The sequence below is a fragment of the Phocoena phocoena genome, chromosome 4 (assembly GCF_963924675.1).
Source record: "Phocoena phocoena chromosome 4, mPhoPho1.1, whole genome shotgun sequence".
Lineage (NCBI taxonomy): Eukaryota > Metazoa > Chordata > Mammalia > Artiodactyla > Phocoenidae > Phocoena > Phocoena phocoena.
In genome coordinates, this window is record NC_089222.1 from 79,017,465 (window position 1) to 79,042,739 (window position 25,275).

General features: G+C 36.5%; 1 protein-coding gene and 1 pseudogene across 1 annotated transcript in view; both read left to right on the top strand.

Annotated features, from left to right (window-relative positions):
• Positions 1-25,275, top strand: part of POLQ (DNA polymerase theta) — a 114,041-nt gene that overhangs the window by 51,560 nt on the left and 37,206 nt on the right. The window contains exons 16-19 of the mRNA XM_065876433.1: positions 13,283-16,392; positions 18,751-18,894; positions 19,905-20,101; positions 22,853-23,093. Of these exons, the coding sequence (XP_065732505.1) occupies positions 13,283-16,392; positions 18,751-18,894; positions 19,905-20,101; positions 22,853-23,093 (3,692 nt within the window). The remainder of the gene's footprint in view (positions 1-13,282; positions 16,393-18,750; positions 18,895-19,904; positions 20,102-22,852; positions 23,094-25,275) is intronic.
• On the top strand, positions 16,818-17,278 carry LOC136122573 (ATP synthase F(0) complex subunit C1, mitochondrial pseudogene; annotated as a pseudogene).

Here is a 25,275-nt window from a genome sequence, read left to right on the forward strand (position 1 = left end):
TATTCTTTGAACTCACTGTTATATGGAATCTTAGCCAGATTCTATAGCTGTTTAGGCAGTTTCAAGTATTAACAGTTTTATTTTCAGGTTTTAAAAATTTGTCCTAAATTACAGCATTAATCTCATTTCCAGTTCAGTGCTTCTTTCCTCTTTGGTTTGTCACATGCTCTGAAACTTGAAACATGTGTGAAGGGATGGGAAGCATAGTCAAAGAAAGGGCCTCACTGTGCAGTGCCACCTCACATCATGGGCTCTACTCCGTGTACTTCGGCAGCAACGGCAGGTGTGATTCCTACTAGTGGGCCCTAGTACAGCATGCACTACAGCCAGCATAGCTATAGCTGTATAGCTACCTCTACCTAGATTTTGAAGGATGAAATTGCTTGGAGTCTTAAGCATATGCAACCCAAGCAGAGAATGTGGAGCTGTGGGGGCAGGGTCATCCCCTGTGACCCCAGATTGGCAGATCCAATGGTGGGAGATTTTGTCACTTTGGAGTGTGCCTCTGACTGAAACCTACATAGAGTATGCTTTAAAACCTACTTGTAAAGGTGTTGATCTCCTCTGGAGCCTGTGATTTTCACAGAATCTTTGGATATATTCATAGTTGCTTAGAAATATGTAATTAAAGACCTGAGGTGAAAAAATTCAGATGTGGGAGTATCTCTGTGGTAACAGCATACTTAACCCTTCCAGGGAGTCATCTGAAGTCAGTACACATTTTAAAAAATTTAATTGGAAAAAATTTGTAAACATATTTTGGAATCTCTTCTGTGTGATTCTAAGGCCATTATTGCCATGACTGTGATTCTTCTGAAAGCCCAGAACCTTCACTGATCAAAATTAATGAAATATAGTAATATGAGAAATCAACATTATCTGCCTCCTCATGTGACATACTGAGAAAGACACAACATTACTCCTGGAATATTTTTATCAAAAATGTCTAATGTAAATTTAGCTGTAGAGAAACATCAGACAAACCTAAATTGAGAGACATTCTACAAAATAATTGGCCAGTACTTTTCAAAAATATCAAGGTCACGGAAACAAAGACTGAGGAGCTGATTCCAATTAAAGCAAGCTAAAGAGACATGACAACTAAATGTACCACCTTACTCTAGATTGGATTAGAAAAAGGACATACTTGGAACAATTGGTAAATTTTGAGTAAGGTGTGTAGATTAGATACAGTATTGTATTTTTTTTATTATTATTTTTTTTGCCCCGGACGCGCAGGCTCAGCGGCCATGGCTCACGGGCCCAGCCGCTCCGCGGCATGTGGGATCCTCCCAGACCGGGGCACGAACCCGAGTCCCCTGCATCGGCAGGCGGACTCTCAACCACTGTGCCACCAGGGAAGCCCACAGTATTGTATTAATGTTAATTTTCTGAATAGAAACTGATGTATTTGGAGACTGGCCACCCTTTCAGTGCCCGGTACGTAAAAGCCAGAAAACCCATCCAACATTCAGATTGTCTCAAATAGCTTGCCATTACCAACAATCTGTAATGAATTACCTTGTGCATGTGTATTTTCATATTGTTGGTGATGTTTCTTCAGAGTAAATTCCTAGACATGAGATTTCAGAAGGTAAGTGCATATATATAGATTTATTAGATTCCAGATTGCTCTGCAGAAGGGTCTAGCCAAGTTGCACTCTCACTAGTCTATTACCCCTCAGCGCACGAGTAGAATCCATTGTTAGATGTTTGTTAAAAAACAAAATTCAGCTGAGTAAATTTGAAGATCCAACTAGCTTTATTAGGTGATTCATGAATTGCAGCATCCAGTCTAGGAACTAGAAGGGGTTTTACTGAAAGATGGAAGGTTTTTATAGGAAGAAGGATAGGGCAAAGGAGCTATTAGCAAAATAAAAGAAAGGATTATTTTTATACCAGGGCAGCTTTTTGGGGGTAAAAGGGAATGGCAAGGGGGTTTTATCATGCAGATTGTATCTTGGGGGTGGGTGGGGGTGCGGGGGGGTGGGAAGGGAGGATGGACAGATTACCTCTTGGTGCTGACCAGGAAATTCTAGACCGGTTGATTAAGATTACATTTCTGGTGAAGGTCAAAACTGCAATTAGGTTAGGTATTAAATCTAGGTTTGGTATCATGGGCTTTAGCCATTTGGGGCCTGTGGCTTTTCTCTTTAACAATTCCTTCCTTTTCATCATACTCTAAGCCTGAGAGATGTGATCAAAATTTAAGGCATTAGCTTTGCTCTCAACTACTGCTCTGCAGCTTTGTTGATCTTTGTTGTGCTATCCATAGGTCATGACGTCTTTGATGAACTCCTGTGATGTTCACAGGCCGTGACTTCAGGTTTGTTACTGAGTCCAAGCTTGTTCTGCTGCACAACAGACCAATAAAGCAGGAGACGAGGTGTTGAGGCAAGGAATAGCAACTTTATTTGGAAAACTGGGCATCCGAGAAGATGGCAGACTAGAGTCCTAGAGTACCATCTTATCTGGGTCTGGATGCTAGTTTCTTTTATAGAACAGAGAGGGGGAGGAGGTGAGGAAGTAAAGTAAAAAGGCTCTAAGTCTTGCAAAATGTCTTCTGGTTTGGCCAGCGTCTGGGAGGGGATGTGTTAATTTCTTCTTTCTTGCAGCCATTCACGGGTGGGCAGGGGCAGGGTGTTTCCCTGTGAGCTGAATGAAGGCACTTTGGTTTAACATTGAGGCAGAGGGGCAGGGTTCCCCAAGGGAGGCCACTATTATGCTTATAGCTATAAAGAGCATCCTTTTAGTGATTATAGTCACAAAAGCAACAGGAAGCAAAGGTTAAAGTAAACAGATCCAACATGGAGTCAGATTTTGTTCTTCCCTGTTACAGGTTCACAATTTTTAAGGTGGCTGTTCTCGTTTCTTGTCTGATGTTCCACTCAGGGAGATCACTTCTCTGCTGGTCAGTGGCTGTGAACATGCATTTAAAACTTTTGAGAGGATCCAATGCGCTGATATTTATGACAGCTATAAATAGGATAACTCCCAGTATTTGGAGTGTGCTTCAGAGACATAGTCCCCAAGACCCAAACCAGTCAAAGACACTGTTGAAGGAGTCACCCTTTTAAGCCAAGTGGCTTACTCAGTGATCTTACATAATTAAGTTTCAACTTCACCAGAAGTGTCAATCCAGGTACAACAGATGGTATTGGTCATAGCACAGACACTTCCCTGCTCAGCTAAAAGATTATCAAGGGCTATCTTATTATCAAGAGCAACTATGGCCAGAGAGTCTAAGTATTTAGACTATTTAGGGCAATTAGTGCCCTAGCAATGGAATCTGCAATGTTCTCTAAGAGTTGAGGAAAGGTTCCTGATTATATTCTTCTTTGTTTTAACTCCTAATCAGGGAAGTAGGCCCTGCCAAAGGAAGCAGTTCTTGAATCATGAATCCTCCTGTTAGACCTTTTCTAGAACAGTTAGGGGCACAGTTAGATAACCTAAGGCGCCTAGTACAGTTGTGTGCCAGCTATATGGGCATTCATATGGGCCCAAGGAGAATGATAACCACCACAGACAAAGACAAGACCTGTCGGGATGCAAACCATTCCTGTTAAGGAATACTGATAAAAGATTTATTCACAGGGACTGCTGCATTTACCTTTTCAAGCCAGGAGTCAGTCAGGTTTTTAGTGCATGTGGAAAGAGAATCTCCCCCATCCTAAAATAGAGTTATCCTAAATACTGAAGGTTATCCCTTCTTAGTAATGGCCTGGGAGATACAGATGAGGATGTTATCTTTCCAGGCCAATGCCAGAGTGAAATTAAGAAAGAAAAGGAGAAAGGGTTTCATGTTTAACTAAAGCAAGAAGACTTGAATCTGGTGTCTTGGGTGAAAGCAGTAGACATCAATATCAGTGACTTTTCTTACTCATCATTTTGATTCAGGGGTCTCCAGTGTTGTGTAGGACCAGATGTCAGGTGGTCCTCCTTAGCTGTGAGACATGTACCCAAGGCTCAATACTTTCTATAATTTTGCATCAGTGTCAGTGGTCAGGAGCACTTGGTAAGCTCCCTTCTGACAGGGCTCAAAGGCTGCCTTTGTTCTTAGTGATGTCAAATCAGAAGGGTGGGAGAAAATTGGAAATCTTAGTTTGGTGAGTTGTAGCCAGATATTTAAGGACACTAGAAGAGTTCAGGATCCAGTCCAGTTTACAGGTATGTAATAAAACTTCAAAGACAATTAACAGGACTAGAATCTAATACTATCTACAAAGGTGCAAAGATAATTTTTCTCTCTAATTACCCCTATGTTTTTTTTAACCAAAGATAATCATAGTAAAACTAATTTGTTTGCATTAAACTTGGCCTGATTAGTTATATAAGTACAGCAAGAATAATGATTGACCATATAAGTCCTTTTTTAAGACTGCTTTGCTGAAACCTTGTAAGCAAGGTACCAGGTCGATTTTTTTTGAAGCAGTTCTTTGAAGCTATCTGGTCATATCTGAGTCTGTGCACACCTTTCTCAAATATGACATTCCAGTCAAAGCCTTGGTAATATAGCCAGTGTTTCTAATTGTATCCTGTTACAAGGAGAACAGATTGTTATTGAACTTATGCAAGCAAATAAATTGTTAAGAGAGTAAGAATATTCACTGAGAGTTCCTGAATTCTGGAGGGATCAGGTGGGGAGAAGTTGTTTCATCTTTGTTCACAAAGGTATACTTTACCAAATTGTTGTTAAGTCATAGATAGCTTAAGAAAAGGTCTCCTTAAATCTGGAAAAACAAAAACATTAGAGTATCCTCCTCAGGTCATGTAGTCCTATGTAATTAATACTTTTTCTGCTTGAATACAGTTTTTCAAGGGCCCAGAGGGAGGAAGCCTAAGGCCTTCAGGGACACAAATAGTTGTTCTTACATATACTGTGGTGGGTGAAGGAATGGGAAAACAGAAAAATGAGATTTGTCAGGGAGCCAAGAAGAACCATGAGGCCATCTTGGTTTTCCCACAGCTCCAACTGTTTGTTTAATTTACAGCCATTGTTTACCCATCTTAGTTTCTCTGATTCAGAAGCAGACTGTCGTCTGTTATAAGGACATCAGGTCTGGCAGTAAGCGGGTCATTTTTGGAGAAGTAGAACGAATCTCATCAACACTTGCCACAATCTTTATATAGATTCTGTTGCCTTTACATGAAAGTCAGCTAGGTCATTTCCCTGTTACTCAGGTTCAATAATTTTAGTGTGAGCCTCAATTTTGATGAGTAATTTCAGAAAGTAAGTGAATAGCAGTAAAAGGATTGTTTACTTGTTACCCATTTCTGATTGGGGTCCCAGAGGATGTCATACACCATTTTAAGATAATGACTAGAATTATAAGTTAGGACTGTACCAGGATATATCAAGTTTCTAGGAATTTCACACAATTTCTAGAACACTTATACACCTAATCAAGTACGACATAAAGAAGGCTTAATGTTACTTCTTGTTTGGTAATGCTTCTCATGTAATTTAACATATCAAATAAGCCTAACATCTTTTGAAATGTTCCAGGGGCCTCTGAAAAATTTCAAAGTTAGTTTGTGGTCAAAAGACATCATTCAGAATTTGATTTGGGGAAGTTTGTCAAAGATATCAAATGGCTTGGACACTTGACTAAATAGGATCACAGGTCCATATGAAACAATACTCGGTTGTCTATTTAGCAGATGAAGGAAAATTAAGTTCTAGTTTTATATATGTACACTATTGATATTAAAACTTAATTTTTAAAATGCTTATAATAAGTCAGTTTTAGCCAGCTTGATTACACAAGGTAAAATCTTTTCTCTCTTCAGTGAAGAGAGAAAAGATTTTTGTATGCCTTTAGTTTACCCTTTATAACCAGAAGCTCTAGTTCAGACAAAATTACTCTCATTTCCCTTAACAAAATGCATCTTCATTCCTCATGCCTTTTCTTTTCGTTGTTTTTTTAAAAAATTAATTAATTAATTAATTATTTTTTTTTGGCTGTGTTGGGTCTTCATTGCTGCACGCGGGCTTTCTCTAGTTGCGGTGTGCAGGCTTCTCACTGCGGTGGCTTCTCTTGTTGCGGAGCACGGGCTCTAGGCCTGCGGGCTTCAGTAGTTGTGGCTCATGGGCTCTTGAGCACAGGCTCAGTAGTTATGGCACATGGGCTTAATTGCTCTGTGGCATGTGGGATCTTCCTGGACCAGGGCTTGAACCTGTGTCCCCTGCATTAGCAGGCAGATTCTTAACCACTGTGCTGCCAGGGAAGTCTCTCATACCTTTTCTAGCCAAAAGCATATCGTGCTTTCCTTGCATATGGAGATGTTTCCTTGTTGTTTCTTGTAGCTTTAATTACATATATTAGAATTTTTAATCTTTTGAAAACCTTAATTTCTGGCTAAAATTTAGGAACTAAACAGTTGTGGACTCTTACACTAGCATTCTGAAGCTTGGCAAAATTATAAGTACTCTTTGTAACTTCTAGAAACTTGTGCTTTCTCATAGAAACTTTCTTAGCATGGCACTGTTGACTGGGAAAAAAAAAAAAAAAAGCAAAATGTGAGAGTTGTGAGTGAAGTTTTATTTGGGGCAAAATGAGAACTATAGCCCGGGAGACAGCATCTCAGACGGCTCTGAGGTACCCATTCCAGCGAGGTAGCAGGGAAGGTCAGTGTTATATGACTTTAGTGAAGGGGGTGCGAGCAGCCAAGCACACATTTTGGCAGAGGCTTGCTGCTAGTCACGAGGAGCAGGCGTCACTGTTAATGATTTTAGTGCTTTTCTAGATATGAGGAATGTAAGAATTGGGCTCATAAAAATCTCCTGAAAATATCTGTCTGAAGACATTTTCTGCTAGTTTTTCCCAGAGCATGAAGTGCCTCATTCCTGATCTCCACCCTGAACTCCTTTCAGATGGTGTTGAAGGTCAGCAGCTGCAGCAGCTCATGATTTAATCCTTGTGGAGGTAGATAGCAAGTGCCAATAGTTGGCAGCACCAAACATGTTTACTAATAATCCCAAATTTTATCTTTAGTTTTTAAACAATAGAAAGCCAAAAGTAGATAAAGCTATGTTCAGTAATTAATCTTTCACCTGTTTTATCTTATTTGGAATGATCTAAATGTTCAATAAATTTCCATTACTTAACCTAAGCTTAGCAAAACTTTAGGGTTTCAGGCTAAAGATTTGGAAAAGTTATTTCAAAAGTTCACCTAGAAAATCTTTTTATTCTACTTTTATTTATTTAATTTACTTGCTCTAAACAATTATATTTAGGTTACTAATGAAAATTTCATCATACCAAGTTATTTTTCTTGCTGACAAATTTGTTAGCTTAGGTAGAATAAAAATATTATAATTAATGCTGACAACTATTAAGACATGTCTGTTTTTTTTTTTTTTTGACATGTCTGTTTTAATTAAAGCAACAAACTTAAACTAGCTTTTACTTCCTAAAGATTATCTTGGATAACTTGATGTTGAAAAGCATTTGAGTTAGCTATATTCCTTAGAACTTTGGAGTAGCCAATCACAGCTCTTATTGTAGATCAACTATATTTCAAAAAAAAAAAGATTACACTTCTGATGAAGGTTTAAATTGTATTTAGGTTATGTATTAAATCTAGGCTTGGTATCATGGGCTTTAGCACAAGTAATGCCATTTGGAGCCTCTGGTTTTTCTCTTTAACAAAAAGGTTTTCATTTTTACTAGTCAGATAGATGAGAAGTTGTATCTCAGTATGGTTTTAATGTGCATTTCTCTAAATGTGCGTGATGGTGAATATTTTTTCTTATTTTCAGGATTATTTAAAGAAATATATCTTCGTGAATTATCTGGTTATGTCTTTTCCTTATGTTTCTACTAGGTTTTGGTTTTTACCCTCTCCTTTTTAAAGAGTCTTAGAATCTTTTCTTTTAAAAACTGATTAGGGTTCTTAGCCATTTGTTTCACATGTATATTTCATATATTTTTCTCAAAAACTTATCAATTGTCTTTTGACTTTATTGCATTGTTTTCACCATGCAGAATTTTAATTTTTCTTTTCATTTATTTTTTAGCAATCTTTTTTTTTTTTTGCTTCTAAATTGTCATAGTTAGAAAGGTTTTTTCATATATTGAGATTAAAGAGGAATTCACATGTTTTCTTCTAGTATTTGTAAGTTTGCATTTGGATTCCTGATGCATTTAGAATTTAATTTTGTGAATGGTGTTAAGTCTGGATCCAATTTTATTTCTCAATGGTTCCCATTTATAAAAAAGTTTATCTTTGTCCCAGTGATTTGAGATGCCACCATCATATATTAAATATCCATATGTAATTAAGTCTATTTCTGGACTTTCTATTCTATTTGCTATTCTTTCTGTCAGTTAATGAGCCAGTACCATGCTTTTAATTATAAGGGCTTTATAGTGTGTTTTAATGTCTGGTAGAGTAAATTCTACCTTATGGTTTTTCAGTATTTTCTTGGCTATTCTTGCATGTTTGCCCATATGAAACTTAAAGTGCTTTTTGATATTGTATTAGAATTCAATTGAAATTTAATAGAACTGAAATCTTTATAATGTTGAGTGAACCTACGCAAGGATAGGTAATAACTTTGCATTGGATCTAGTTTTTTTGATTTTTCAGGAGTTTTAAAATATTTTCCTCATACAGGTTTTCAGGAGTTTTAGTTTTCCTCATACAAGTTTTGTACATTTCTTGTCCTGTTTAATCATTATCCTGTTTTTAATTAGTGGCTCTCTTCTATGTCTTCTACATGGTTATTATTTGAATATGTAAAGGCTATTGAGTTTTATATTTTTTTATCGTGCTATTTTCTGAATACTTTTGTTTAAATTACTTTTATCATTGATTCTCAAGGATTTTCCAGGTATATTGTCATATCATTTGTGAATAGAGTTATTTTACTTTTTCCCTAACAATTCTTGTGCATCTAACTGATTTATTTGGTCTAATTGAATTAGCTAATAGCTCTAATAGGTAGTGGTAGTAGACAGTAGTAATAGAGATAGTGGACATTTTTGCTTTGTTTGTGATCCTAGTGGAAATGCCTCTGCTACTCTAGTAAGATACTGACTTCAGGACTGTGGTGTGTGTGTGTGTGTGTGTGTGTGTGTGTGTGTGTGTGTGTGTGTGTAATCATTTTAAGAAAATGCCCATTAATTGCAATTTTCTCATATATTTTTTTATCAGGAATGGGTATTAAATTTTGTTAAAGGCTTTTTCAGTATCTATGGAGATAGTCATAGGTTTCTCCCCCTTTACATCTCTTAGCATGTTATATTAATAGATTTCCTACTATTGAATCAGTTTTATGTTCCAGAATAAATTTCACTTGGTCGTGTTATATTATTTTTTTACATGATGTTGGATTCTATCTGCTAATATTTAATATAGTATACTTTTGCATTGTTATCCATAAATAATATTAGTCTACAGTTTTTGTATGTGTGTTTTGCACTATCTTTACTCAAGTTTTGATATCAGACTTTCTTCATGAAAAACAAAAAGGAAGATTTTCCCTTATTTTCAGTACTTTGGGACTGGTTAAAGGTTTGATATGATTACCCTATGAAACAGTCTTGGATGGTGCCTTTTTATGGGGTTAATTCTCTGATCACCTTCTCTATTTTATTTTTTCAGAACTTAATCTCTTTAAGCTTTCTATGTCTAGTGGGGTCAATTTTGGTAGCCTTTCTTTCCCAACGAAATTATCTATTTCATCTGGATTTTCAAATATATTTTTATAGCGATCTGTAAATTAGTCTGTTAGGAATTTTAAATATTTCTTCTATTTCATTGGCTATGCCTCTTTTTTGATTTATTATTTGGTAAATTTCTGCTTTCTGTTTTCTTCTTGATCAGATTAACTAGTGGTCTATTTTGTAAATTTAAAAAAATCAAGTATTTTGTTTTACTAGTTAGGTCTATTAAAAAAAATCTACCTCATTAAATCCTATTTTTTGAATTTTATTACTACCTACTGCTTTCTTTTGTTTTACTTTGTCATACTTTTTCTAGTTCTTTTTGTTGAACTAGGAGTTTAATTGGTTGACATTCATATTTTTATTGATAAAATACTGTGTGTTTTTATTTTAATACTATGAATTTAGTACTGTGAATTTTCCTGTGGTCTCTTATTTTAAATGTAACCATAGATTCTGATTATTTAGGGCTTTCATTATATTTTTTTAGGAATTATGGAATTTACATGTCTTCCCTTTTTTGCCTGGGTAGAAGTTCTTTTTTGTTGTTGTTGTTAATAATTTTTAGTTTATTGCATTGTAATATAAGCATGTTGTTTATAACATTTCTACTTTATGGAATTCACTGGCAATTTCTTTCCTAATATATGATCAATACAAACTAGATAGTTGTATTCTCTATTATAAAAGTAAAATATTTGAGATATTTTCACAAAATCTACCTTTTTGATTATGTTAATTAAGTCTTATTCATTCCTATTTATTCCCCCCTGCCAGTACTTCATCTGTCTTTTAATAAGAATGGTTTATTAAAGTCTACTAATTGTTAGTACACTTCTCTCTTTGTCTCCTTGTATCTCTTACAGTGTTTGCTTCACAAATGTGGTTGCTTGTTAGAGTGTAAATGTTCATAGTAAATATGGCTGATTGATAGTTATCTTTGTTGTGCTTTTGGTTTTGAGCATTAAATTATACCCTTCTTGGAATATCCCTCACTGCTTTCTTCTTGTTTCCCTTTGCCTGGGAATTCCTTTGCCCATTCCTTTATTTTTAGCCTTTTTGAATTACTTTGTTTTAGATATGCTTTTTTGTACCACATTGAGTTGCTTTCTGAAACAAATTGAATATCTTTTTAATAGATGATTTAATCCCATTCACATTTATCAATATGAATAACATGTTTGGTTTCAATTCTCTCAAATTATTTTATAATTATGTGTATTATGTGATATTTGCTGTTTCTTTCTCCACCCGAGGGTATTCTTTGGTATTTTATTTTTAAATTTAGAAAGGTGTATATTTTTGTTTTAATGGGTGCTTTTGTACTTTTTATTATGTGGTTTGTCAAGATTTTAATTGTATCCTGTGATTCCTACCTATTGCCGGAACAACAGTCACTGACATTGAGCTTACTTTAACTTTCTTTTTCCCCTCCCTTTTTCAAAGTGCATTCTTTCTACTTTATCTCAATATAAAACTTGCATACATTAATTTTCCACCTTTGCCTCCACCCTTGTGGGGGGGTAGGGTTGGAAGACTAATATAATCTACATTTTTAGTTATTCAGATTCTTACCATCGTTCTTATTGCTGAAGTATTCCTTCCTCTCTTGAGTGGATGAAACTTATCCTCTAGTAGCTTTAGGTTCCTTGAGGAGGGCTTATATAATATAGAATTCTTCAAGTTCTTGTGTGTTTCAGACAGATTTTCCATAACCTTAATATCTGAAGCACACCTTGGCTGGATAGAAATCCTTGGTCTATACTTTCTTTTATTGAGTTTTTTGAAAATGTTGTTTCTTTGCTTTGTATGCTGTTTTCGAGAATTCTTAGGGGAGTGTGATTCTTTTGCCCTTCCAAATATGTAGGCCTTGAGAGTTCTTTTCTTTTCTTTTAACATTTATTTGTTTATTTATTTATTTTTGGCTGTGTTGGGTCTTCGTTGCTGTGTGTGGGCTTTCTCTAGTTGTGGTGAGCAGGGGCTACTCTTCATTGGGGTGCGCGGGCTTCTCATTGCAGTGGCTTCTCTTGTTGCGGAGCACAGGCCCTAGGGTGCATGGGCTTCAGTAGTTGTGACACATGGGCTCAGTAGTTGTGGCTCGCGGGCTCTAGAGCACGGGCTCAGTAGTTGTGGTGCACAGGCTTAGTTGCTCCACGGCATGTGGGATCTTCCCGGACCAGGGCTTGAACCCATGTTCCCTGCATTGACAGGCAGATTCTTAACCACTGTGCCACCAAGGAAGTCCCGAGATTTATTTTCTATATCTTTGAAGTTCGATAGTTTTACTAGGCATTTTAGTTAACTCTTGCTATGGAAAAAATTACTTAAGAACTTAGTGTCTTAAAAGCAACTAGTAAATATATATTTACTCAAAGTTTTTGCAAGTCATGAATTTGGGAGTACCTTTCCTCATAGTTCTGGTTTGAGCTCCTCAGGAGGTTGTAGTTAAGTTGTTGGCCAGAACTGTAGTCATCTGAAGGGCTGACTTAGATCTGCTTTAAAGATGCCTCACACACATGCTGGCAGGTTGGTGTTCATTTCTCTACATGAACTTCTCCATAGAGCTGCTTGAGACCCTTTTGCCATGATGGTTGGCTTCCCCCAGAGTGAGTGACCCAAAAGACAGCAAAATGGAAACTGCAATGTCTTTTATGACCTAGCCTCAGTTTTTAGTTGTTTTGGGTGAGAGGCTAAATTGGTCCCTGTTATTTTATCTTGGTTGGAAACAGAAGTTTCCCAGCTTCCATAATTTTTATGCCTCATCCTGTTTATCTTCTCTTCATGGTACTTCAGTTACGTATGTTTGACCTTTTAGGGTGTAGAATCTATTATTTTACTATGAAGAGCACTGATATTTTGTCAGTCAGCTTGGCTAAGCTCAAACTTTTCCTGTTGTAGGCAATAGCTCAAATCTCTGTTCAGTTGTTTAGACTTTCACCTAGCTGCTTGGAGTCTCTCCACACTTGCATAGTTTTGAGGTCAGCCAGATATTTGGGCAGAATTTGTATGAAAAATATGGGGTTCTCCTTCTCTGGGTCTCTCAATTCTGAACTTTCTCTCTTCATTTTGAATCTCTTGTAGTTACTCTGAACTGTCTTTCAAATTCTGTCAATAAACTCCAGGTTTCCATTTAAAGACTCTGTCTTAGTGAGGCCTTCCCTAATGATTTAAAAACTGCAGAACCACCTATCCCTTTCTGGTGCTTCATTTTTTTTTTTTAAACATCTTTATTGGAGTATAATTGCTTTACAATGGTGTGTTAGTTTCTGCTTTATAACAAAGTGAATCAGCTATACATATATCCCTATATCTCCTCCCTCTTGCATCTCCCTCCCATCCTCCCTTTCCCACCCCTCTAGGTGGTCACAACTGTGCTTCAATTTTTTACACAGCTCTTACCTATCACCAGTTGACACAGAATGCATTTTAACATTTGTTTACTTTCTGATTTCCCCAACTATAATGTAAGCGCTATGAGAGTAGATACATTTCCCTCTTGTTCAGTGCTATTTCTTCAGTTCCTAGAAAAGCTCAGATTAATGCTTAATAAATACTTGTATTAATGAATGAATCAATGCATTAATTTCTTTCTTTTCCTACCTCTTGTATAGTACCCGAAAGGCAGTGGATGAGGAAGAGGAAGCAGTTGAAGAGCGTCGGAATATGCGAACTATTTGGGTGACTGGCAGAAAAGATTTAACTGAAAGGGAAGCGGCAACTCTTATAGTAGAAGAAGCCAGAATGATTCTGCAGCAGGACTTAGTTGAAATGGGAGTGCAGTGGAGTCCATATTCCCTTTTAAATTCTGATACACACTCATTGACCTGCAGTGAATCAGAAGTAAAAGAACACAAATTTATACCCCAAACTAAGAGTTCTTATAAAAGATTAACATCAAAGAAAAAAAGTAACACAATATTTAATGATTCTTCTGTTACTCATTTACCAAATACAGTGCAAGATTTAGATAAAAGTAGAGAGCATACAGATTCCTTTTATTATAAATTTCAGGATGGGCATCAAGAACGTCAGGTACATTCCATTTCCAGAGCAAAAAGACGGGCTTCTTTGAGTATACATAAAGAAAAGCTAGGGACCTCTCTGAATGAGGGGAAAGCAAGCACTACGAAAGTTGTTCAGACTCTCTCATCTGAGAACACAAAAAAAGAAGCTTTGACTTTCAGTTCAGAAGAGATGAGTACAACCTCTCAATCTTGGAATCATAGTAAGCATCTAAAACGATCTAGAGACAGTAGCCCTGTGAAAGACACTAGGATGTGTAGAATCAATTTACAAGAACAGACTCTGTCTAATCCTGTTCATTGTGAAGAGTCATTTACTTCAGATGAGAAGAATATGGAATTTAGAAGTCCAGAGCCATTTGCTAAAAACATATCTTTCTGTGCTGAGGGAAGATATAGCAAAGTATCATTCCCATCACTAACAGAACAAAGTTGTTCAAGGAACAATAAAGTATCTAATGATATTCTTGTGGAATATTTTATCACAGGATCCCAGAATAAAAATGTGACTCATCAAGCCACCAGTGTGGTTAGTGAAAATGGAAGAGGATTAGCTGTTGAATCAGAAAAAACAAATGAAGTGCTGATACAAAATGATTCAAAAAACCAGCATGTTAATGTGAAACACCACGACACCCATCCAATTAACCAGTGCCTGGAAAAGCAGTTTGATAAACAGACAAATACTTACACCAAACTGAAAAAACCAATAGCAAGGCAAATGCCCTGTGAGAAAGACAGCAGTTATATGAATAGGGACTCAAATGTTATTATGAAATGTGAAAGTACAAAGTTTAATGCTGAGGAAAATAAATCAAGTAATCTTCAGGTATCAGGAGATAACATAAGCAGCACTGAGATATCCAGTGGAGTACATCTACTAAGTGGAGCATTTGGTAAATCAGGAGGCCAGCGTGAGAATATTCTGAATACCCTTAGAGTACGAGTAAAAACAGATGCTTATGCAGCAGACAGAACTAAAAATAATCATGTTTCTGACTTAGGTTTAGATCTCTGTGATTTTGAAGATAGTTTCTACCTGGATACTCAGTCAGAGAAAATAATTCAACAGATAGCAACTGAAAATGCCAAGCAAGAAGGAGCAAAGGATACCAGCCTGGCAACAGGAATGATGCAGAAGAGCCTAGACAAACAGAGCTCAGTGAGCTCCTTTCAGAAAGAGATTCACTTTACTTTTCCAGGTGAACAACATTCACCAGGAATGACAAATCATTTGAAACATAAGACTGTAGATGCTATGAAACAAAGCACTGATTCACATGGGGTTGATAACCTGACTCCAGAAAGCCCAATTTTTTATTCTCCAATATTAATAGGGGAAAATGACCCATGTTTTAAAGGCAATGAACTCTCTGTTACTGACTCCCAATTAAATAGTTTTCTTCAAGGTTATCAAACACAAGAAGCTATGAAACCAGTTATACCTCTGGTTCCTAAAATGAGAACTCGTACTGATATAGAAGTAGAATGTCTGCCAGTTCCTGAAGCAAGTTTGAATTTGAGTGGTAGTTTACTGTTTGACAGTTTCAGTGAAGAGTACCTGGTAGAAGAACAACCACCTGATGTACAAGCAAAAGAATGCCTTCCTTCTGAAATAACTTCAGTCCATTTTGCTGATTCTCTGTGTCTACAACCAGAGGGCCCAGTTAAAAAATCAGATGTGAATGAGAATCAACATAATCAGCAGCCATTGTCTTGTTTCAGTGATGAGTCTACTGTATTTTCAGAAATGGATTCTGCTCAGATGGTTGAAGCTTTGGATAATGTAGACGTATTTCCTGTCCAAGAGAAACATAATACTGCAGGATCTCTTAGAGTATTAGAACTGAGTGATCCAGTGATTGTGGGTAATGATTATTCCCAAAGAGAAGTAATTGGAGGAGATAAAGATAAAAGGTCTCAAAAATCCATATTTACTGGGACAAGGCAAGATAGTTCATTCATATGGTCAGGGGCATCATTTGATTTAAGTCCAGGACTACAAAGGATTTTAGATAATGTGTCCAGTCCTCTAGAAAATGAAAAGCTAAAATTAACCATTACAGACTTGCTCAGTTTGAAAGGAAAAAACACAGAGATAAATGACAAACAAGAAGTGATTTCAAATTTGGAGACAAATCAAGTGCAAGGAATTCCATTTTCCCCTAATATTGTGGTAAAAGGCAATATTGACACACTAGAGAACAATGTCATTCATGGTGAAACCTCCTCTCTCTTGCCTTGTAAAGAAAACTGTATAGTTGATGATAATGGACTCATTCCTCCTATACCATCTGCTTCTAAGTTGTCATTTCCAGGTTTTCTTGGAACATCTTCTGTAAAACTTAGGAAAATTAGTGGTGGTTTACAACTTGATGAAACTTATTCATTTGGCTCACCTTCAGATAATAAAAACTGCGATTTAAATCCAGAGACTAGAAATGGTTTCAAAGATGACAGTCCTATTAGAGACACAAGTTTTTCACCGCAGTTATCACAGGATGGATTGCAGTTAACTCTAGCCTCATGCAGTTCAGAAAGTTTGGCCATAATTGACGTAGCGAGTGACCAAACTCTCTTTCAAACATTCATGAAGGAGTGGCAAAACAAAACTCGATTTTCCATCTCATTGGCTTGTGAAAAGATCAGTAATTTGACATCTTCTAAAAGTGCTACTATTGGTGGTAGGTTTAAGCAAGGTAAGATTTTTTTTTTTAATCTTTTACATTTTTATGTAAAATAGTGGACTGAGATGGGACTGAGACTTTTCAGTATTGGATATTAAATGTAATAAGTGTGTTCAAAGTTTAATAAGTTTCAGGCTTCCCTGGTGGCGCAGTGGTTGAGAGTCCGCCTGCCGATGCAGGGGACATGGGTTCGTGCCCCGGTCCGGGAAGATCCCACATGCCGCGGAGCGGCTAGGCCCATGAGCCATGGCCTCTGAGCCTGCACGTCCGGAGCCTGTGCTCCGCAACTGAAGAGGCCACAACAGTGAGAGGCCAGCATACCGCAAAAAAAAAAAAAAAAAAAAGTTTAATAAGTTTCTCCTATGTGGGTTTACATGTGGAACAGCCTTATTGTTCAGCACAACTAGATTAAAAATAGTTACCCTCTGGTATAAGAGATGGGAGACCTCTGGACACATGGGAGGAGAGCTGAGCAGTGAGGCCAAGAGCTCAAGCTGGTAGACTGAAAATGTACACACCACTAGGACACTGTTCGTTCCTCTGGCTCTGATCCATTGTTGTGCCTGGGGTCTAATCAGGCCTGTGTCTGCCTCCTTCCAAGCAGGCCAGAAATCCCATCTAAACAGCCTTTCTATAGCAGCTTCCCACAGGAGTTCCATACCAGTGTTGTCTCCCAGGACACTGACCCAGCAGCCAAGCTTATTGCTGGTGGGGACACCAGAGTTGGTATGGCTGGTTCAGAGGCCAGCATTAGAACAGTGTTTGACAGATCGATGCTTGAGTGCCAGGCATACATACATACAAACAATACCTCTTCTATGCCATTCTGGGCTCTGCCTTGTCTGAGGCCATAGGGCCCTTCTCTTTGGTTATCTTCCTCATCCTCTTTACTTTGTGAGTCTCTGGAGGTTTCCTGTACATCCCTGCTGCTTTAGCTCCTGGTCGTGCCTGGTGTTAGAGTGTGCCAAGCTTACCATTAAACACAGCATTTCTCTAAGAAAGAAATCATATATATATATATATACATCTAATATCTATATATATATAATCATATGCATATATTAATGTATATTAGTTAGAATATAATTTTGTAAAATTTAAGATGTATATTTTGAAAATGGATCAGACTTTTGTTATGGTACCTTAATGGTGTGACATGGTTTGAATTTAATTAATTAATTAAGTATAGCTGATTTACAATATTAAATTAGTTTCAGGTATACAACATAGTGATTCAGTATTTTTATAGATTATACTCCATGTAATGTTACTGTAAAATAATGGCTATATTTCCCTTTGCTGTACAATATATTCTTGTAGCTGATTTATACATAGTAGGTTGTACCTCTTAATCCCCTACTGATATCTTTCCCCTCCCCCCTCCTCTCCCCACTGGTAATCCCCACTTCTACTCTTCTCAAGTAGAACTTGTACCTCTACTGATAGTCATGAAAGCCTCATAGAACTCTTTCAGGTTTTCAGAGAATTGAAACTTTGGTTAAATAATGCCACGTATTCCTGTCTTATTTCATGGAAGTAATGATTCAGTATTATGGGGGATAGTTGTAGTCAGCTTGACAACCTGTTGTGGAAATCAAAGATTTGATCAAATTTCTTAAATCTCTATATTTATGAATGAGTTTGTTCATAAAGTTCTGAGTATTTGTTTGATCTTCAATTCAGGAAGCATATGTGTTAATGACAAGTTTTATGCACTTTCATTGTTGACTAGCTCTTTCCATTTTTCATTCAACAAACATAAAATTGAGTACATTTTCTGTGCTAGAGGTTAGAGGGATAAAAACATTCACTTAAATTTAACAAATATGTGACAGTTATTTTCCAGGTATTGGGGATATAATTGTAAATAAGATGGATTAGTTTTTGACCTATGTCTGTGCAATTGAAAGGTGTATTATTTTAGGAAAAATATTGACTCAAATACAAAATCATACCTAATTCTTCACTAAGAAGTAAAACTCTTGATTTTTCTGGAGTTTCTACGTGTTAAGAATTGCTAAATTTGCTACAAAATTTTTGTAGTATGCAAGTGGTCTTTATTTTTGAGTTATAGAAATTCAAAATGCAGCTTTTGGAAAACTTTAAAAAGTTAATTTTAAACTATCTTAGTCGTTATTACAGATCTCTTTTAAGAAATCTTTGGTAGATTTTTCATAGTGACAGTTATCTTAAATGATGGGAAGCCTAGGAAGATCTTACACCTAAAAATGACTATCCACATAATGCATATTGTAGGGATCTGAAAAATTTGCTTATCAAATAATTTTTTATTATATCATTTTTTTTAGTATTCAATTTAGTGGTTTCATTTTCAGAGATTTTTAACTATTTCACTTTGGTTTTACGTAGTTAGTTCCTCTCAGGAAAGCCCTATTGGAGTTGATGGAATTCCTGTTAAAGGTTGTGATGGCACCTTGGTGGTTGGACTGGCAGTATGCTGGGGTGGAAGAGATGCTTACTATTTTTCATTGCAGAAGGAACAAAAGCATTCTGGTAAGTAATCACTATTTGGTTAAGTTACCATATAATTTTAATGTAACCTCTATGAGGATAGTGACTTGTTTGTTGAGAATAGTTTCCTGATATTTACCTAGAATTTATTTTTTAGGATTAAAAAAAACCTTTAAAAATAGTAGCTATTGTATACATTATTTCATATATTAACTAGAATGACGTTTTGAGAAGCCACCCCCCTTACTGTCTTCTGCTTGTCACATGTGGCTGTTAATACTGTGTTTTCTTCTTCGGGGTAGTGGATCCTTAAGGACTCACTGGCCACCTTGAGGATTTGCTTCTGAAGACTGGATCATGGCAGTTTCTTTCCAGGCTTTTATCCTCCTATCGACTGTATCTGGAACTCATTTAGAGGCAGTGATGAGCTAGACATCTACAGTAGTTGAATCACACAGCCTTTGGAGAAGTCTTGGCATTAAAAGGATAGGACCTAGGTATAAATTGTGATCTGATTATGGTTGTTGGATACCTAGTTGATTGTTTGGTTTTAGACAGAAGCAAAATTAATAAGGAAACATTTTAAAAGATGCCATATAATGTCTGTTCTGAGTAAGCATGAAATATTTTCAGTTGTTTCATAGGAGAACATCTTAGGATAAGTAATTACTTGAACTTCTTTTATTTTAGATGTAATTTTATACATTCATACTAAAATTCTCTCTGAAATGAGTTCCTTTAAAATTCATTTCAAAATAACTTTTCTTTTTTTAATTCCACATTCCGAGAAGTGTAAATTTATTTTTAGGAATCTTAATGTTTAGAATTTTCTCCCACCTGATTAAATAGAGCATTATAAATCACCTAGCCCAATCCTTAATTTTTAGATTACAGAGCACTTCATCTATATAGCCAACATGACCTGGATAACGTCTTGCTGAACTAAACTGAGGCTTTTGAGTCTTTTTCAGTCTTGGCACTAAAGATTGCTGTTTCAAATGAATGCGTGTACTTTTTGCCTTAAGACTTTTTTTCTTTTTCTTTTTTTTAAGAAATTAGTGCCAGTTTGGCCCCACCTTCTCTGGATCCAAGCCTGACTGTGAAAGACAGAATGCGGCACCTTCAGTCTTGCTTTCAAAAGGAATCTGATAAAGAACGTTCTGTTATCATCTATGACTTCATCCAGAGCTATAAAATTCTTCTTCTGTCTTGTGGCATCTCCCTGGAACAAAGTTATGAAGATCCTAAGGTTCCCTGTCTTATCTAAAAGAATTTTACATACTTCAAAAAATATTTAATTTTAATGTTTAGGGTTAATTCTTAAATGACTTGGTATTTATTTAGCTTCAACAATACAGCTTAAGTATTTTAGAGTAGTCACTCCTTTGTCCAATAACTTCATCCACCCAGAACAGATTATTATGCACCAAATGCCTCTGTGTAGATAAAACCAGAGATGTCACACATTCCAAGCACTAAAGTTCACATCTTTCTTCAGAGACTTAAACAATTTTCATTTTGGTCATAAGTTCTAAATTTTCTGTCTCATAGTAAATTAGAAATGAAAGGAGAACTGTCAGATTTAGATATATGATAGCCGGGTGTTTCAAATGTCCATGAGGATAGAGGCAGAAAATAGCAAAAGCATACAGATATAAGAGATCACAAAGCATAGTAGTTAGAGGCCGTTAGTATAGGGACAAATGACCTTACTAGCCCCTGAGAACTTTTCCATATAATAGCAAACTATGATACACTGTTCATAATGATGACTCTGAGTTATTAAGGAAAGAGTAACTTATGTTGTTGTAATATACACTTAACAGTATAATGCACTTTCAGAAGACATTTATTTACAGGATCATAGCCCTGAAAAGGGATATCGTTTTTTCCCTTCTGTTGAGACTGGATACATGAGGTGTGTGGAATATTAATTTTGAGTTGAGATATGATACTAATTGGTTGTTATTATCAATATGATCAATGATAATAGGATAATATTTTAGTTTCTTTAGCTTTTTTGGCAAAGATTTTTGAAGGCAGTATCAGGTAAGCTAATGATACTATTCTTTCCTATACTTCAAACCAGCCTTGGTTTATATGTGATAAATTTCATATAGTTTCTAAACTGACCTTTACTGGATATAAAAGGTTATTACCTAATTTTGATGTTCCAGAGCCCAAAATGAGAATATGGGTAATATGAGCTTATTAAAGCTGTAGTAGTATCCCAGATTTATATAGCACCTTTGGCATAAACTATTTGAAATATTCCATGCTTGGTTTTCTTAATCATAACATTTTTGGTGTAAGAAGAGAAGCTATTAATTTATAAAATTTCACTTTTATAAGAGACGTTTGCCAACTTTTACATCAGACTCTCTTATTCAACAACCCTAAAAGGGTTCTGATCACCAATTTCTAATGGTGGGGGGGGAGGGGGTTTCGCTGTATCTCCAGCAGTTCTCTGGGTACCAGTTGGGTGTCCTACAATTCAGCTCAATTCTGTTACTATCTACCTGGAATGAGCATCAAATCCCATAAGTTAAGGGCTCAGTCCCACAAGCCCCCAACTTCAAACACCACTTGCAAGCCCAGCTCATTACCTGTGCTTCTGGTCAACCAGCTATAAATAAATCAGATTCCCACAGCCCCCTCCTTGAGTTTGATTAATTTACTAGAGCGGCTAACAGAACTCAGGAAACCAGTTTACTCACTAAATTACTGGCTTATTACAAAGGATATTAAAGGATACAAGTCAACAGCCAGACGAAGAGATACATAGGGTGAAGTTTGTAAGAAGAGGCGTGGAGCTTCTGTTCTTTTTAGGCTTGCCAGTCTCCCTGCATCTTCATGTGGTTACCAACCCAGAAGCTCTCTGAACCCTGTCCTTTTGGGTTATTATGGAGGCTTCATTACATAGGCATAATTGATCAAACCATTGGCCATTGGTGATCAGTTATCCTCTGGCCCCTTCCCCTTCGCAGGAGTTTGAGGGGGTGGAACTGAAAGTTCCAGCCCTCCTATCACAGGGTTGATTACTGGTGGCAACCAGCCGCCATTCCTAGGTGACCTAGGGGCACTCCAAGTCACTGCATTAGCATAATTAAAGACACCTTTATCTCTGTTGGGAAGACCCAATTTATATTTCTTATTATAATTTACAATATCGCCCCTCCCCACCCTGTAAAACTACATTCTAGACCTATAAAAGAAGTAACCAAGTCATTTAGTAATTATTGAAATTATGAACAAGGCTTAGATTTCCTTATTCTAAATCCAATTTCGCTCTGCTAGAATCAAGTATTAGAAAATACAGGTCTTCTAGTCTCATAGGGAAGCTAACAATAGCAGTCAAATCACTAGTTGGGTGGTCATGGTGACAGGGCCTCATCCTTGAGAGAAATTCTGTAGGCATTCTAAAACACTGGATATGAACTTGTAATGGTGAAATATTTATGTCTCACTTCTTCCAATATTGAATAAGCCACTCAACTGTACAATTAAATATGCTTAAAATAGTATGTTTTATATTATGTGACTTACCGCAATAAAAAAATTTTTTTTAATTAAATAAACCTAAAACTATATAGGCCCATCTTTATTATAGTAGTAGGAAAGCCAAAATTAGCCTTAGTGGAGAAGAATCCAGCTGCATTTTCAGAAACATGACTTTTGTTAGCTGAAAGGCATTTGGTTTTCAAGCCTACTTCTGAAGTAGGTCAGCAGGAGCATTGCAGTAGTGGAAAAGTATAAATTTTCCTTCTTTGAAGGCCACCGCTCTTATTGGTAAAAGATGAGTTATTTTTTATACCAATTATCCTTTCCTTATCCTGGTACAATTATCCTTTCCTTCTCCTCTCCTGGGAAGACCATTGAATAAGTATTAAGTGAAAACGAGTGAGATTAGAAATGAGCTTTCTTTTTTCCCCTTTTAATTTAAGGGTACAGAAATATCTTTGAAAAATCAAGAAAATATTCTGATTGTTATCTCATTCAGGTGGCATGCTGGTTACTAGATCCAGATTCCAAGGAGCCGACTCTTCATGGCATAGTTTCCCGTTTTCTTCCTCATGAGCTTCCACTCCTGGAAGAGATAGAGACTGGCCAAGGAACTCAAAGCCTAGGGCTGAATGTCACCACTGAGCATTCTGGGCGATACAGAGCATCTGTAGAGTCCATTCTCATCTTCAGCTCTATGAGTCAACTTAATTCTTTGTTGAAGAAGGAAAACCTTCAAGGTAAAAACACAGTTCCTGGCATTTTTACGATGTTATGAGACTGGGGATAGTTATGTATTTAGCCACTCTATCACAGGTGGATAAATTATACTTCTTATGCAGACCCTTTCTTTTGATTGTCTAGTGCAGGAATCAACAAATTTTCTTCTGTAAAAGGCCAGTGGTGAATATTTTTGGTTTTGCAACCTAGATGGTCTCAATCACAAATATTTAACTCTGCCATCACAGCACGAAAGCAGCTATAGACAATGTGAAAATGAGTGTTCCAGTAAATCTTTATTTACAAAAACGGGCATCTGACCCTAGTTTGGCCATAGTTCGCTGACCTTTGGCTCTACTGTAATGAGGTGAATTAGTGGCATCTTCCTCATTTATTCCTAATATTATATTTGAATGTTATCAAATGGTTTTTGTTCACACTTAGAATATATCTTTTATGGATTTAAAAAAATGAACTGTTTTCTTTTTAGAGCTATTAACAGTTATTTTTTTCAGCCAAGGGTGTTTATGTGAATCTTTTTTTTCCCTTGTGACAAATAGCGTGGATTTATTGTGCAGGCTGCTGGCCCAGATTGAGTACCTTGACTTCGGAGAGCATAATATATGTTTATGGTGAAAATGAGGAAGTGGAACAAAGTTGGCTTCATTGTGAGGAGATATAAACTGTGGATTTACTGGCTGATTAATAAATACTAGAAACAGCAGACTGATGAATTCACAGAGACCAGGGCTTGAATCTGTATTATTTATTTGTGAGGGACCTTGGGCAAGCTATGTTAACTCTCTAAGTCTGGTTCTTATTTTGTAAGTATTAAATGAGACAGAGAACTTAGTGCAGTGTTTGCCACAGAGCAGGCGCTCATTATTGTATTCCTTGTTGATTATTATTACTGCTAGCACAAACCCTGTGTGCTGGTAATAAAGTTCTCCCCAACATCATTGGGGTAGAATATACAGAAGACCAGACTGACTTATTTGCTCACAGGAGACTTCCTTAAGTGATGTTAATTAGTAGCTCTTCAACAGGCATTGTAGTATTTCAGACAGCTTCTTTAAGCCAATCTAGGCAGGCCAAGGAGTGGGAGTATGCAGCGCACATACCTCAGGCTACTTTACAATAATGCTGAATGAACATAGCTCATTCCCTCTTAGTCTGACTAGTCTGCCCCTAGGATAGGCATCCTGGGTAGTCTGTATAGTTTCTAGACACTGACATTTGACGATGGTGATATGAATTAGTCTGTAACTTTTTAGATATTTGTTACCCATTATCAGATTTGTAAGTTTTCAGTCTGATTGGGAGGGGATGGTTCCACTATTTAAAGACAGTTTTTCACCTATTAAAAAAAAGAAGACTGACTTTCCTTTCCAGAAAAGCACAAGAAACCCTCTAGATTTGTAATTTTTAACTTTCACAATTTCTTTCTATGTGCCTTGAAAGCTTTTTTTTCCCTGCAGATTCAAAAGTGGGTGACCACGAGGTGTTAAATGCATTCTTGTACAGTGTTAAATATTTCTTATTCACAGAATCCATAGAATTGAAGTACATTGAGATAAGGGAGTCTTTTGGAGAGAATGTGGACAGCTATCAAATTTTATTTGAAAATAATTATTTCAGGATGTGCTTGTTAATTTTAATGGGCCTCCAGAATCTTCATCTTTTTCTTTTCTCATCTTCTTGCCTGTTGGAGAGGTGTGTTCTAGCTGACTTTCTCCCCATAGAGAGCTGATTTTTGTTTGGGTATGAATTAATACTAATAGTACAATGTGTCTTTGCTTAATTTGAACCAGGACAAAGTATCCTGTCCTCTTCACATTGATCAATTAGGTCCTTTCTAGATAGTTTGAACATAGATTAGATGATTTTCTAGGTATGGAGTGAGTTGGTTTCTCTCTTTTTCAAAGGACCTCAGCTGTACAGATTTATATTAGTCATAATCTTTCTTTCATGATCACTATCATCATTGGTCCATGTATGGTCCTCTTATTATTCACCATTATTTTAATAATATAATGATAACTGTTAACTCACATTCATAACTTAGACATTTGTCTACCTTTGTGCTCCTCCTTCCTTGTACATCCCAAGTTTTATGTTTATCATTCCCTTATTTTCTTATTTAAATTTTATTTTTAATTAAAAATTTTAGCATATATATGTCTAAGTCCAAACAATGTATTA